At 44.6% G+C, this 16,363-nt stretch overlaps 4 protein-coding genes across 4 annotated transcripts; all 4 read left to right on the top strand.

Moving 5' to 3' along the window:
* Positions 1-5,427: 5,427 nt before the first annotated feature.
* Positions 5,428-5,955, top strand: HOO65_080143 (exo-beta-1,3-glucanase Exg0; the record flags this gene model as incomplete). The annotated part of the gene is made up of 1 exon (XM_071001469.1): positions 5,428-5,955. One exon carries the CDS (start codon positions 5,428-5,430, stop codon positions 5,953-5,955), a length of 528 nt encoding a protein of 175 aa, XP_070856373.1.
* Positions 5,956-6,015: 60 nt separating this feature from the next.
* HOO65_080142 (Glucan 1,3-beta-glucosidase) lies at positions 6,016-7,827 on the top strand (the record flags this gene model as incomplete). The annotated part of the gene is made up of 2 exons (XM_071004226.1): positions 6,016-7,217; positions 7,350-7,827. 2 exons carry the CDS (start codon positions 6,016-6,018, stop codon positions 7,825-7,827), a joined length of 1,680 nt encoding a protein of 559 aa, XP_070856372.1.
* A 2,598-nt stretch (positions 7,828-10,425) lies between these two features.
* On the top strand, positions 10,426-12,206 carry HOO65_080141 (mutator-like element transposase; the record flags this gene model as incomplete). Its single annotated transcript, XM_071004231.1, has 2 exons — positions 10,426-11,989; positions 12,142-12,206. 2 exons carry the CDS (start codon positions 10,426-10,428, stop codon positions 12,204-12,206), a joined length of 1,629 nt encoding a protein of 542 aa, XP_070856371.1.
* Positions 12,207-13,919: 1,713 nt separating this feature from the next.
* On the top strand, positions 13,920-15,032 carry HOO65_080140 (1-phosphatidylinositol phosphodiesterase; the record flags this gene model as incomplete). The annotated part of the gene is made up of 1 exon (XM_071001468.1): positions 13,920-15,032. The coding sequence occupies one exon, from the start codon at positions 13,920-13,922 to the stop codon at positions 15,030-15,032; it is 1,113 nt and encodes a 370-aa protein (XP_070856370.1).
* Between the last annotated feature and the right edge of the window lie 1,331 nt (positions 15,033-16,363).

Raw genomic sequence — 16,363 nt, 5'->3', positions numbered from 1 at the left:
TGCATGAATCCCAATCAACAGCAAGTGGGAAATTAATCAGAGCGTGCCATGCTCGGTTGTGTGTATGGCCAGTGTCGAATTTATACGCCTGCATCTTTCCTCATCGTGATGATTAACTCCGGCCATTTAACGCGGAAACCCATGTATATTCTTCAAGACTTACGCAACCATTAAAAAGATATATTTTGGAAACTGACAAGTAACCTAGCTTGACTGGAGCCATGGCCTAAACCTCATAGAGACTGGTCGATTGAGATTGTCAATTTGAAAAAGAAAATCCCTTTAAAAGAATCATGGCCGTGAATCACTTGTATGCAAGTTAGCCCTCTTTGGCCGAGATGTCCCGTTGAAGCTCATGCATGTAGTCAGCTATGATAGTAATCACTACATGTCCCATTTGATATAAGGACTTGGATGCTCTTGCATTTTAGTGCTTGTTAGGAGTGCAGACTAATAGTGAAGTTTGTCTGGACGTTCAATAGACTGACATCCAACAAAGATATAAAGCCACATAACCACATGCTGACGACGCTTCCCTTACACCCACGCCTGTTGTGCTTTAGGAATGGTGATGGGGCGTTAACCCTTTCGTAGGGCGCTAGGCACAGAAGAGGCCAGTACTAGCCTGGGAGACATTAGTGTTGCGTGGTGCACTATACATGCTAAGTGGCATCCCCTACATGCCCTGTCCCACTTCCTCAAAACCAAGACCCACACCTCTTGTGACTGAACATTCATGAAAAGGTTGACACCCTATCATGAATCCTCATGAGCCTCATGAGTGAGCACAATACAAAAGGAATGAAGTAAAACTATTAAAAAGACAACTGATTCAAACAATAAGATCTATTCTACAATTAGCGCATCTTATGCAATGTACGACAGGGGTTTATCCTCCGGCTTTAGCGCTCCGTTCTGGATATTGTTAGTCAATGGTATCCCATTTTCCCCATTACCTTCTTACCTTGCAGCTCTATTGAGTCAAGGTTAATAAGCTATTATGAACATTAACAAAGCAAATTAATGGTGGAATTCACATCGGGCCTACATGGTTTCAAGTATGAATGGTAGTTTTTTTTTTAAGATATGGAGGATGCCACGGATGTGGCTGATGATGGACTGCCGTGTGACAAAGCGTCCCCAACGTAATGATATAGATTAGACGAGTTCGGACTTAAACTCTTAGATCTGAAGGGAAGGGCGAGGCATATTTTTTGATTTGATTTGATTTGTTTTGAATTTATTTAACGCCTACTGGAATCACTAAGATCAAACGACGCCGGATTGGTTACCGGCCGGACAGAATTGACCCTCTGCAGGGCTGACCACAGATCTCGGGCGGGAGAAGCTCGTGTGCTCCCAAGCAAGCTTGTTACTCGCTCTCCTCCTGAAGCTGTCATGTACCAAAAAAAAAAAAAAAAAAAAAAAAAAGAGGCATATTTTTTATCTTCTGGACTGTGAAGTATACCCAATCTTTTGCATTCAACAGAGTGCGGTCTGTTTGTTAGCAATCTGCCGGTACTTTTATCGTTATTTTTGGGTAGACATGAATCTGGGGTAGCTGTAAATACATGGAAAACAGGAAATTAGGTCTCCTCTTCTATCCAAGATTTGGCAATTTGAGTTAATGAGGTCGCTTGCCTATCGCATGTCGTTTGGAAGAGTGATGTTTCCAGTTCACCATCACACTCAAAGTAGAATAAGATGTATCATTTCCATTCTAGGAGACTCTACCTCTTGGGTCTGATGAATGAGCTATCAGTACATCATCTACGCGGCAGCAACCTTAGATTGGGCATCTCTGATCAGCCTCTGCTTGACTTCAACTATGCGTAATACTATGCTAGTCCCGCCTACTACCCCTCTTCCTTTTTACACACCACCAATCAGTCACCATGAATAGTGCAATTAGTAATATCATATGTGATGCCTTCTAGTGGATAATGTGAGTTTGAACGTACTAGACTGTCGGACGTCAAACTAACCTACAATGCTTAAACAAGGCCATTAACATTACTAATTTGAGCCACAAAGTGAGAGACTTAAGCCCTTCAAAGGTTCCGGGAGCTCACTATTAGGATTATAGCAGTACTCCAGTAGTTCAATGTCCTGTCTATAGCATGTCTTTTGATGGGCTTGCTGATCATGGCTTCGACTATAGCTAAGTTGTCGCGTAGAAATATGCTTCTATTGCAAATCTCTACAAAGTACTTCCACTAAACTTTGGCTTAGGGGTTAACTTTAAGAAAGGTTCAATAGGCTGGTAGAGAGGCATTTCACAATACCTCCACTCTCTACACTCAAGAAAGAACACGGCGGCAGTATTGATATCTACAAAATCAGCACCTGTCGTGTGTCTAGCAGAGGTGGATGTAGTGATGTTTCAATGAAGAAGAATGGTCGCAGAGTAGAGATGCTACGTGAGAGGCAGACAACACGACGTTGACAGAACTTCCCTATCTAGCTATAACCAGGAGAAATAGAGCATTTTAGCCTTAGCCACCACAAGAACATATCGGTCCAGTATGGAGGGAAGGCGTAGGACCGTTTTCTAGCCGTATCTTTGTGGGCTAACATTAGCCGGACTTAAGCTCCTTGCTAAAACCTTCGTCACCCTTAAGCCCGCCAGTCCAGGTGTTGTCATTAGGCCGTGATGACATAGTAGTGGGCGACGCCTACATCCGCCCCCCCCCATTCCTATTTCCGCCTCCCCCCCTGTTTTTTTTTTGGATTACATAACCAATTTTAGCTTATGTGAGCAGTGTTTTGGGCCCTTCCTAGCAACGCAGATGTTGTAACTACACCAGATAGAGGTACATTAAAAAATACATACATACATACTAGATAGAGGTAAATAATGTAGTGGAAATTATGTATTTTGAAGCTCTGAATAACTAAGGGGGCATGCATTTGAAGTCATTATATGGCCAACTTGATGACACTTGCTACATTTTGATGCTTTCCTTCTCCTAGGCTCAACAGTCTCAAATCCAGACAGCTCACGCCTCGTACTTGTAACTGGCTGAGTGGGTGCTCTGAAAGCCAGGCATCTCCATGGCTCTAAAATAGGCTGTTGCTGAAGTTGGTTTCGTTTTAGATGCCAATGGGGATGAAAGTATTGAAGGGAAAGATTCTGGTTTGTCTCTTGAAGTAACTGGACTCGTAAATCCCTTCAGGGGGGAGGATATCGTCAGGAAATTGTCTGATTTGTAGCGCCTCCGAGTTGTCTGCTACACCATCTGCTGTGTTGTTTGCATTTACAGCATTGAAAGCGTTTGATACAGTGTCTGACTCCATCTCTAACTGATGTATCTGGTGTATTTGGTGTATTTGGTGAATTTAGAGTTGTGTATCTCCTTGCTCCATTTGCTGTATCTAATCTACATTCAAAACACTGCTCACATAAGCTAAAATTGGTTAACGTAAGTTACAAGTGAGCGCCTAATCCAAGTGAGTGCCTAATTTCTTTCCCACCTACATTCAAGATTCTTTCATAAAAACACAATAAAGCATCTTATTGAGTAAAATTGATTTTTATTCTCTTCTTTAGATGTCTTGACACCAATCTAACATGTTCTTGAGTTATGACCAGCCTTACTTAATCTTCCACACTGCCTTTTCCTTGCCAGCTCTGACCTTCCCTAACCACCACTTCTTGATAGTTCAGCCATCACCTGCACATTAACATCTTTCTGATCAATTTCATCTCTTCCCTCACCTGCAGTGACCTTTCCTCCATCTGATAACCAGGTCCTTTTTGCTCTACACTGCTTACTAACAGTCATGTTTGCCTGTCAAAGCATCTGGTTCTCAGACTTCAATAAGGCATTCCAATGCATTATTTCCATTATTCCCTTTGAAAATGACCTAAGTGTCTCATGAATTCATGAGGGAGAGTTACTTCAATCATGCCTCACTTGTCTTTTGAGGTATTCAGATTTTTAGCTGGCCTCAAGCACTGTCTTTGGGGTCTTTGAGACCCAAGGGTCCAGGAGGCCGGCCTCCTCCATAGCCAGTGTTGGAGTCTGTAGCTGCACAATTTGAATACCTCGAAAGATGAGTGAGGTGGCATCAAAGAAGCTCCTTCATCAATTCTTAGGGCATTTAAGTAACTTTCAAAGGGAACAAAGGCAATAATGCATGACAATGCCTTATTGAAATCTGAGAACCAGATTCATCAACAGGCAAATGTGACTGTTAGTAAGCAGTGTAGAGCAAAAAGGACCTGGCTACAGAATGGAGGAAAGCTCACTGCAGGTGAGGGAAGAGATGAAATTGATCAGAAAGATGTTAATGTGCAGGTGATGGCTGAACTATCAAGAAGTGGTGGTTAGGGAAGGTCAGAGCTGGCAAGGAAAAGGCAGTGTGGAAGATTAAGTAAGGCTGGTCATAACTCAAGAACATGTTAGATTGGTGTCAAGACATCTAAAGAAGAGAATAAAAATCAATTTTACTCAATAAGATGCTTTATTGTGTTTTTATGAAAGAATCTTGAATGTAGGTGGGAAAGAAATTAGGCACTCACTTGGATTAGGCGCTCACTTGTAACTTACGTTATGTAATCCAAAAAAAAACAGGGGGGGAGGCGGAAATAGGAATGGGGGGAGGCGGATGTAGGCGTCGCCGGATGTCAACTTGCAAGGAGTCGAGATACACCATATCCAGACCTGAGTTTCTCAGTACAACATTTCCACCGCCTATTATCCTTGCCCAACGTCTCTGGCAGCAACAGCGCGGATTTATGCTGTTTGTAAACAAATGTAATTCTTTATAGGTCTCGTTTTCCAGCTCGCTATATACACAAATGGCTCGCTATTAGCCCGGCTTGATCACAGGTAAATGCGAAAATTTGGCCACAGGATTTGACCATGTTGGCATCATCTTAAAGGGATAGATCTAGTGTACTGCGGAACTAGAAGGCAAAGATCAGTACCGAAGGCCACTTATGCTATAAACGAATAGCCCAGAAAGTAGATACCACTAAGTCTTCCATCACTCATATTTCCCAACAACAAAACCACTTAATATCGTTAAGAAGTCCAAATTTAGTCTAACCACATCTATTTGTCAGATGTAGGACGACTCGGGATACAGGCATAAGCAGTATCAAATTTACGCATCACGAATCTCCGCTCACCAATGCACATACACAAGCCCCGTAAGAACGGGATACGAATATGCTGTTTGTAAGTTAAATGTTGAGTTAGGCTTTTTTTAGGTCGCGGTAGTTAGTACATGTAGGATGCTTGTTTGTTTGTACCCAGTCTACCTAGCACTTCACTTCATACAAGAAGACAACCCATTCGCTGTGATAACTAGAGTTTTTTTTTCCTCGTTTCCCCAGTGCTAAGCTTTCCTCTCTCCCTCTTTTTTAAGACCTTGGGGAACCTCATACACTTGTCCCATAACATCTGCCTCACGGCAGCCATGGTTTCTGCTTTCTTGCTGACGGCTATCATGGCCCTTGGCTTATTTTCCAGTACTGCTACTGCTACACCCGCTTCTACTACATCATCTTATGTTTCTGCCCCTTCAGCTGTTCCTGCAATCTACAATGATGGCAGTGACACTGGTGCTTCTGACTGGTGGTTTGCCAAAATCAAGCGTCAGGGTACTGTTGCTTACTCTACTGAGAACGCTGACGGCTATTCCATCTTCCGCAATGTCAAAGACTTTGGCGCCAAGGGTGACGGCTTGGCTGATGACACTGCCGCCATCAATGACGCCATTTCCTCTGGTAACCGTTGTGGACTGAAGTGCGACCCGAGTACTGTCACCCCTGCCATCATCTACTTCCCCCCCGGAACCTACCGTGTTAGCGCGCCTATTGTCATGTACTACTATTCTCACATGGTTGGCGATGCCCTTTCTCTGCCCGTTATCAAAGCTACCTCCGACTTTGCTGGCATGGCTGTCATGGATTCTAACCCTTATGATAACAATGGCAACAACTAGTTCACCAACCAGAACAACTTCTTTCGCCAAGTCCGCAACTTTGTCATTGACCTGACTGACATGCCTTTCTCTGCTGGTGCCGGTATCCACTGGCAGGTTGCCCAGGCCACTTCTCTGCAAAATATTGAATTCAACATGCGCACCGATGGTGGCGAGGAGAACAAGCAGCAAGGCATCTTCATGGACAATGGCTCTGGAGGCTTCATGACCGACCTTACTTTCAACGGCGGCAACTACGGAGCTTTCTTTGGCAACCAGCAGTTCACTACCCGTAATTTGACCTTCAACAACTGCAGGACTGCTGTCTACATGAACTGGAACTGGGCTTGGACTTTTCATGGTGTTACGATTGACAACTGCGGAGTCGGTATCGACATGGGTGCTACTACTGCCACTGGCTCAATCCTCTTGGTTGATAGCAAAATTTCCAACACTCCGATTGGAATCCATAGTACTTACAGCACCAGCAACACATTCACCAATGGCACCTTGATCCTCGATAATGTTGACATGTCTGACAACGTCCCCACAGCTATCCTCAACCCCGAATCAAAGGAGATTATTCTTAAAGGCAACCAAAAGATCGATGGTTTCGTTCAAGGTCGTGCCTACGCGGGCTCCTCTGGGTCTGCCGTTCAAGGCGCTCAGAATGTCCCTACAAAGCCAGACGTCCTGCTTGACTCCAATGGCCGATTTGTTACTCGCTCAAAGCCCCAGTACCAGGAAGCCGATGTTTCAGCCTTTATCAGCGTCAGAGACAAGGGTGCCAAGGGTGATGGTGTTGCCGATGACACTGCTATCATCCAAAAGATCTTCGATGAAACCACCGAGGATCAGATTGTCTACTTTGACCACGGCGCTTACCTTATCACTGATACCATTGAGGTCCCTAAAAATATCAAGATTACCGGCGAAGCTTGGCCTTTGATCATGGCTGGTGGTGACAAGACCTTTCAAGACCAAACTAGCCCTAAGCCTGTTTTCCGCGTCGGAAAGCCTGGCGATATTGGCAACGTCGAAATCACCGAGCTGATATTTGAAACTGTGGGTGCTCAGCCTGGCGCTATCATGATTGAGTGGAACTTGGAGAGCGAGACCGCGTCAAAGTCAGGTCTATGGGATACCCATTTCCGTATTGGCGGCTCAGCTGGTACTCAGTTGCAGTCTGATACCTGCAAGAAGGTTTCCTCGGTCGAGGCTAGCGCTAACCCCGAATGCATTGGAGCCTTCTTGTTGTTCCACCTGACCAAGACTGCTTCGGCGTACTTTTAGAATATCTGGTTCTGGGTCGCTGACCATGAGCTCGACCTCACAGATCATTCTCAGATTAATATTTACAACGGACGGGGAATCTTGATTGAGTCTACCAAGGGTGCTTGGCTGTGGGGTACCAGCTCAGAACACAACGTTGTATACAACTACCAGCTTTCCAATGCAAAGAACGTCTTTATGGGCCTAATTCAGACGGAGACTGCTTACTTCCAGGGCAATCCTTCTTCAATGGAACCCTTTTCGGTCAACACAGACTACAATGACCCTGACTTTGAGACAATCTGCCAAGATGATAAACTTTGCACTCGCACCATTGGCCTGCGCGCTGTTGATTCTTCAGATATTTTGATCTATGGCGCTGGCATGTACAGTTTCTTTGATAACTACTCGCAACAGTGCCTCAAGACCGAGGATTGCCAGCGTGACATGGTCCACATAGATAACAGTTTGATGTCCATGTATGGTTTGACGACCAAGGCCGCCATCAACATGGTTCTTGTTAACGGCGAGGTGGCAGCCCTGCAACAGGACAATACTAACGTGTTCGGATCAACCATCGCTTTGTTCTCGACCTCTGATTTTTCTTCGGGGCACTACTGAGCGAGTAGGACTTATAACCTATCATTTAAGGGGGGTTGACGTTACATTCAACATCGCTCTTTGTGTTGCCTTGAGTCGCGAGGCGGTAGCAACGGATATGAGTGGCGCAAAGGATACTGTTGACACATGACCCCTAGGTCCTAGCCATCCAGTATCCAAGTCCTAACCCCGGGTCACGTGACATACATATATTCTGTGATAGCTAGCGGAAAGTAGAGTGAGTGAACAAGACCTTGCTCTTGGTTCACTGATTTTCTTACAGTCACCTTTTTGTCGTTCATGATAATTTTTCATGTCTCCTTTGGTATAACTTGTAAATAGCACTTGTGCTATGTGAGGCTGAAGGCAGTGCTCTGTGCGTTTAGGCTAGCATCGAGATCAAAAGACGAAGAATCAAGGATATATTTGCATTTGCTAGCGCGACTGGGGGCCGGAGAAGTTAGCGTCGTGAAGAGAGAGAGCCGCATATCGACGGCGGAATTTGTCAAATATTTGTATCCAACAGGTGCATGTGGCGTGGTTCATAAGCGTGCGGACCACGGCCCCTTCCCCACATCTGCAACCAGAAAGACTCTATTACACCACCACAACGAAAGGGACAAATTCAAACTATTAAGAGCTAAATCCTGCCACTACTATTGAATCATCCTTGTAAGTCCGCATCGTGACCGATCTTGCCACAGATACTACAGTGCTCAACAGCCATCGCAGATCGGTGTTCGCGGCTGCCATTCTCATGCATCTCTTTCTCTAGATGGTCATCCACATCTTTTTAGTCTAGTGAATAATGTCCATCCTTTATAGTAAGGCTTCCTCCCTTCTAGAGAAGTATTTTGTTAGCCCATCGCTGTTTGCTCAAAGCATAATTAGCCTCCCGAAGCATCTTGCTCTCAGACCTGAGAAGGGCTATCTCAGGTATCATTGCCTTCGCCCCTTTGGTGATTTGATCCACAGCGCTGTAAGTAGATGTTGGAGAGATGCTACGATGACAGGCAATCCGACTTTTAATAGAAGTAAACTATGAGCCAGCTTCTATTGGCTTGAGGAGGGCTAGCTAGTATTGGAGCCTGCAACTTCATGCTCTAGACAAGTGCCAACCCAACCACCCGCTTATTTTGTCAGGATCTCCACAAAGGGCTCTTTGGTAGGTGTATGCATGATTAAAACACTTCCGGAGCTCTGGTTATCGTTTGACGAAGTTCAAAGCCCAAAGCTTCCCGACGCATCCTGGATCGCATTTAGCCAGAAGGATATTCACCATATCTTTCACATCTGTAGGCCAGGGCAAAAGTCCTCGCAAATCCAAGTCAATGGTGTATTCACAAAGGGTGTTCTCTTCTAGTTCTGTCAACTTAATTGAATTGGCGCGGATATCCTTGTAGGCGCGTTGGCCGTTCATTCTACAAACAAAAATGGTCCCCAGAGCATTATAAAGATTTTCTGTCGCCCTAGTGCTATTTTCGGGATATAGTTTTATAGTTTGAATAGCTAGCGATGGCCTTGATTCAATTGAAGAGGAGCCTATTAGAGTAATGTCGTGAAAAAGAAAGTGTAAATTCAAATATGCGTTATCATTCAAACTATCAAACTATCTAGATTCTAAACAGAAGAGGGGTAGAGAAGTACATACCCCAGACAACAACCAGAAGGATCATCGTGCAGGGTCTGTCAGCTGACCAGTCATGTGACACACCCTGGTCTCGAGGACTCACAGAATGTCTGCCTCTTACAGAAAGAGACCAAGAAATTTAGGATCAAGTGGTCCGCTCGCCTATAGATGACGTTAAATCTGTCATTCTAACCAAGATCCACAGGCCCCAAAAAACAGATCCTATTATAGTTTACTTGAGCGGACACGCCCATGACAACCATACCGCCTGCAATTTGGCCCATCATAAACCCATTCTCATTAAAGTTATAAATATGCTGTAAAATATATCTTGATGTTTGAATCAGTTGATTCATTAAAGGTTTTACTTCTACATTACGTCCTTGCACTTCATTCCTTTTGTATGGTGCTCATGAGGATTCATGATAGGGTGTTCATCCACAAGAAGTATGAAGAAGTGGGGCATGTGTGGAATGCTACTTAACATGTGTAGTGCGCTACGCAACAGTAATCCAAGGGTTACCAGGATTGCTGACCCTGATTTAGTTCGCCCAGATGTTAGGGTTAGCATCAGTCATAAAGGGCCTTCTTCCAAGGCCCATGTGCTTGATCTACACATGGTAGTGATGGATATATAAATCAGTTGAGATCCGCTCTTCAGGCAAGAAATAGATAGACAGAGAACAACTTCAACAATGACTTACTTCCTCCTTCGAGGACGTTCAGTATGTCCTCTTAATATCTATTACTAAGCCCTAGTTGACAGGCGGCGCGAGGTACATAAACCCCCCCATTTGGTACTCCGACTCCCTTTTTTGCTTACTAAACCTTTTTTTGCTTACTAAACCCTTTTTAGCTTATATAAGCAAGACTTTTCTGCGACCCCCCCTTAGCAGTGAAAAAACTGTAGATACACCAAATACACTACACTACATACACCAGATACACTACGCTACATACACCAGATACACCAGTGATAGCAGATAAAGATGGAAGCAAACGCTGTATCAGACGCTTCAAATGCTTTCGATGTAACAGAGGCGCTACAAATCAGTCAATTTCCGGACGATGTCCTTCCGCCTGAGGGGACTTACGAGTCTCGCCAAGCTCTCATTGCTGCTGCGAATGCCTGGGCAAAGCCTCGAGGCTATGCATTTGTAACTAGAAGGTCTAAAAAGACTACAACTGGCCGGACAAAAGCTGTTGTTGCTTGCGATCGAACTCAAAATCTACCAGACCCTTCAGCTATACGAAAACGCCGAACTTCAAGTCGAGTAACTGGCTGCAAGTTTTCAGTATTAGCTAAAGAATCGCCAGATAGGCATTCCTGGACCCTAGTTCACCGGCCAGGCAAAGAATACGCCCAGCATAATCATCCGCCAAGTGATGACCCATCTGGGCACCCTACACATCGCGCTCTCCGAAAGGAGGATAGATCTAAGATTTCGGATCTAGTAGCAGCTGGCGCTCCCCCTCGAAATATCAGGACATATATCTATACTACGTCGGATACGCTCGCAACAGCACAGGACATTCGAAACGAAATTAAAGCTGTGAAGCGAGGTTTACGCCAAGGGCAAAGCAGCATACAAGCCCTCATCGAGCAACTCACCGAAGAAGGCTTTAGGTACCAGGTTCGGGTTAATTCAGAAAATCATCTAACAGCACTTTTCTTTGCACATCCTGATTCGATAGCATATCTGCAAGAAAACCCTGATGTCTTGTTACTTGATTGCACATACAAGACAAACCAGTATGCTATGCCACTCCTGGATATGATTGGGGTGGATTCCTCCCAAAAATCATTTTTCATCGCATTTGCATTCCTCTCGGGGGAGACAGAGGATGATTATTTATGGGCATTACAACACCTCAAGTCTTTATATCAACAAGGGCTTCCTTCTGTTGTTCTTAAGGATCGATGCCAGGCAATCATGAATGCTGTTCCAGTATATTTCCCTTCTGCTGCTGCCTTGCTTTGCCTTTGGCATGCTAATAAGGCAGTTCTCCAACACTGCCAACCAGCTTTTGGCCTTAAGCGTAATGAGTCACCCGATAGTCCAGAGACCAAGGCATGGGAGGAGTTTTATGGATGCTGGCACTCCATAATCTCATCGCCAGACGAAGAAACCTACAAGACTCGTGTTGAAAGATTTAGGTGTCAGTACGCCTCACAATACCTTCAAGAGGTTGGGTATGTCTTGACATACTGGCTCGCCCCACACAAGGAACGGCTTGTAAAAGCATGGGTGGACAAGCACTTGCACTTTGGTAATACCGCTACTTCAAGGGTTGAAGGAATTCATTGGCTGATCAAATCGCACTTGGGAACTTCAAGATTTGATCTTTTCGATGCTTGGAAAGTTATCAAGAATGTAATCTTGGCTCAGATGAAAGAGCTTCGCCAAACACAAATCTCACAAAGAATGTCTATTCCTCTAGATATCTCTGGGACAAGATTTGAAGCTGTCCGTGGCTGGGTTTCACACCAGGCTTTACGCAAAGTCCAAGAGCAGGGCCAGCTTCTTGGAAAGCCCCTGAAAGCTTGTACCCGTTCGTTCACTTCTTCTCTTGGTCTACCATGTGTCCACACTCTTAAGCTACTTCAAGAAACAAACCAGAGTCTTTCCATTCAATATTTTCACTCCCATTGGCATCTCAAACGGAATCAACTTCAGAAAAATCCTATACTAGAGCCATTGAAGACCCCGACTTTCAGACGACCTACCCAGCCGGCCACAAGTACGAGGCGCGAGCCGTCTGGATTTGAGAATGTTGAGCCTATGAAAAGGAAAGATCCAAGATGTAGCAAGTGTCATCAGGTTGGCCATATAATGACTTCAAAGGCATGTCCTCTTAGGTATTCTGAGCTACTGAATAAATAATTTCCACTGTATTGTTTGCTTCCATCTGCTGTATCTGTAGTCTGCTTGCTAGTGCTGCTAAGGGGGGGTCGCAGAAAAATCTTGCTTATATAAGCTAAAAAGGGTTTAGTAAGCAAAAAAAGGTTTAGTAAGCAAAAAAGGGAGTCGGAGTACCAAATGGGGGGGTTTATGTACCTCGCGCCTTGACAGGCATAGATAGAGTGACTAAAATTAGAACCATTCCAGGTAAGAGTACATGCCCCTACTACGTATTTTTCTGCCAAAAATAATGGCTGCTCCTACAAATCAGGGTTAGATTTTTCTCTGCAAGATTCATATGCCCCCGCAAGTTTAAGTGCTGACCTGACATATGTCACAAAGCTAGCCGCGATGCGATAATAAATTGAGAGACTAAAGAAACGAAAAAAAAACGCAAAAAAAACGCAAAAAAAACGCAAAAACTTTGAAGCTCCTATGCTTCGTATGTTTTAGCGAGCCCTTGGCAGTCCAAATATTTCAAGTAGTAAGGGTCAAAAAAAGTGTTTGAGTAGATGAAGTTCGCTAGCTGTAGATAATCTCTTGCATAGAAAAGTCTATGTGCCTATAACCCTAGCTGGTCATAATTTGGCACAAATCATGTGAAAAAAGACACTGAGGACGCTAGTCAAGGTCAATGGGTGGGCAAGCCAAGCTACTAAACAGCAATCTGAGCAAAAACAAAAGAAAAAGAAGAAAAAAAAGAAGAAGAACAAGCCACATGAACTTCGCCCTAAGCTATGGCCAGGGCGGAGTTCTATTCTATGTATGAATATGCAGAAGATCTTTACCAAGTCTCCAAGTATATGAGGGTGACCTAACTAACATGGCATTTTTGTGTGAGGTCCTAGCTTGGGCGTAGCTGCGAAGGATGGAAGTATAAATAAACAACCCTGGGGTCAGCTAGCTAGGTTCCCAGTAGATGTGTTTCCACACTAGGATATGCATGCCCTGTAGCATGAAAAAAAACTAGAAAGAACATGCACTAATGACAGCTACACCATGTTTTTAGAGTTTTCGAGATATTCCAAGGATTCATGCCAGCTAATCATAGGCCCTTTGTTCATTCTCGGTTGGGAATAGCAAGAGAGGAGCAGGAGCGACAATAGCATCATCGTTCCAGTTCTAGCCCACCAAACGAAGGCTACTCGGGTGTATCGCTAGGCTATCATGATGGCTTTCACTAGGTTTTAGACTTCAGCGAGGTGAGGTTGCCAAAGCCGGGCCAGATCCCGACTATTAATATGATGGCATGCCCGCTGTCTAACGCAGTACATCTCCTTTTCTCACTCATCAGCACATCTTCATCAGTCCTCTTCTTTCTTCTTGTCTTCTTTATTATCTTCTTTTTTGTTTTCTTTCTTGTCTTCTTTCTTGTCTTCTCTTCTTTCTACTCTTCTTTCTCGTCTTCTCTTCTTGCCTTCTCTTCTTGTCTTCTCTTCTTGCCTTCTCTTCTTGTCTTCTCTTCTTGCCTTCTCTTCTTGTCTTCTCTTCTTGTCTTCTCGTCTTTCTTCCCTTCTTTCGTCTGCTACCCATCTTTGAGCTTCTGTACTACGAGCACCTGCTTTGACCTTGTTATCAATATGCGCTTTTCTCTCTTAGCAACCCTGGCTTCTCTAGCCTTCACCTACGCCAAGAGCTCTGAAGAGAATATTAATGACCCTTGGTCGTTTAATGTCGGTTCTGGCCAGTACGCTGACTGGATGCAGCGCATCAAGGACAACACGCCTCTGTCAAGCTTGTCTATCCCTGGCACCCATAATTCCATGACGGACAAACTAGATAACGGCCTTCTACGAGGCCAGGACACGCCTTTGGCCCAGCAGCTTACTGGTGGTATCAGATACATCGACATCACCCTACAGAACACCGATAATAATCTGTTGGTATACCACGGAACCAGCAAGACTGGCTACAATTTCGAGGAGGTCTTGACCACCATTTATAACTTCCTCGATGACCACTGTCGTGAAGCTGTCATCATACGCATCCAGAAGAGTACTCTGCTTAACGGGTCCCAGGCCTTCACGGACTTGCTTCGTGGATACTTAAACCCTGGAACTCCTATTGGCAATCGTGCTGCCCAGTATGTCTACAATAGAGGTACTCCTGCAAGCACTACTCTCCCGACTCTTGGCGATCTCCGTGGCAAGCTGTTTATCTTGCAGGACTTTGACACTAAACCCAGCGGCGTTTTTGGCTTCCCCTGGAGCTCTCCTCTTATCTCTAACCACCACTTCAAGTTTGGAGTTGGCAAGCTGTTGGTGGGAGCTAAATGGCACACCGTCAGGAAGCATATTGAAGGTCTTTCTAGAAAGAGCGCTGAGACGCTGTACATCACTGACATGACAGTTAGTGTTGGCTCTAAGCCCATTAGCATTGCCACTGGCGATGAGAAAAATCCTGGCATGAATGGCCGTCTTGGCATCTTCCTGAAGGACACCAAGGGGGGCGATTCGAATGAATTCCTCTTCGGATTCAGGAGAGCTCGTCTTGGAGTTATTTCCATGGACTTCCCTGGCAAGAATCTTGTTGAGCAGATCCTGAAGTTTAACAAGTTTTACGAAGAGATTTCCACTGCCGAGGGTTACAGTCAGCAACCCCCTCCATCCCCCGGCTACTCTGATTCCAACGCTAGCCCTAACACCAACTCTTACCCTAACCCTACCACTGCCCCTGCCCCTACCCAGTATTAGAAAGTTATGTTATGAATCTGGGTTTTTGATACATAGAGAAATAATGAGGTTGATGTTAAAAAGGTGGCGAAGGTTGCAGTACAAATAAATAAAAATATGTCACTACGAAAAAAATCCCACTTAGTCCTGTTTTCTTTGAAGCCTAGCTAAACTTAAGCTTGAATGTGTCGTCTGTGATGGTGCCTGTGCTTGCGCCTAGATCTGTCTTCATCGTCCTGTTGGTTTAGCATGGCGCTAAGGCGCATGCTACATGCAAGCCGGCGAAGTAACAAGGATGCAGATAACTCAAGAAGCGGTGTATTGTTTCTACCAATATAGCCTCAAGCTCAAGGAGAGGTGCCTATATTGTAACGGCTAGCAAAGGAGGTCCCTCAAGCTAGACACTGGTTCTGTCACTGGCTGCGAGGACAGGACCGTAAATCAATCTCCTAGTGAAAGGAGTGAGCTACCCTGCCCAGAATACCAGTTGCAATAAACACTACAGTCGTACCTTATGACCTCTACAAATCCCGTTAGAGTTGAATACATTCAATTTTAAAAAAACCATAGTGAGCCTGCAAACTCAACCCTTGATAGTAGCTGTAGAACAAGGCACAAATCGATGGGAACTAGAATCTCCTATTTGCGCCCCTCACTGCCAGTGCGACAGGTTTGTTGGTAGCGATGATTTCTTGCGCTCAATCCTAGGATCATTAGCCTTATTTCCAAAGCGGTTCTAGCAATTTGTTGCATGTGATTTGGCTAGTTCACTATCCATGGAAATAACGAAAGCAAGTTCCTGAGCCCATTGACCTTCAATTGTTAATCTTAGCTGTTCATCTCGCTGCCACGGCTCAAACACGTTTACTGGGATGCCCCGTTTAAGCTCTTGTCTTGAAACATCTTGGTGTGATAGATTGGATGAATGTGTTTGATCTTTTAGATCTCAAAGGCAAACATGAAATCCCTATTCTGGCCACATAACTAGACGCAATGTCTTTTCCTTTGAATCATATGGCAATCCTACTATGACCTAGCTCATCTAATCAATCAGACAGGGCAAAAGGTGAGGACTCCTCATTTATTTGGGACACTAGTGAGTTCCTCGCCTGTTATCTCCCTTATTTGGTGTTTATTCCTCTTGAATTGCCAAGAATAAGGATAGACAATGTGGGTGTTACGCCTGCGTCTATGATACGGCAGTTGTAACCCTGCGACTATTGACCACAGTAAACAAGCGCTATAATCACTCACGTTGATGCGTATAAATACGTGAGTCTCGTATGAATAGCTATCATAAAATGTAGGTCGATTCTCTGATTCTAAAAGCTTGATGAAGAAGGAAGCAAACT

Source organism: Ceratocystis lukuohia (assembly GCF_044167205.1).
Source record: "Ceratocystis lukuohia strain C4212 chromosome Unknown Supercontig8_pilon, whole genome shotgun sequence".
In the NCBI taxonomy this organism is placed as follows: domain Eukaryota; kingdom Fungi; phylum Ascomycota; class Sordariomycetes; order Microascales; family Ceratocystidaceae; genus Ceratocystis; species Ceratocystis lukuohia.
This window is presented reverse-complemented; position numbering and strand designations above follow the sequence as displayed.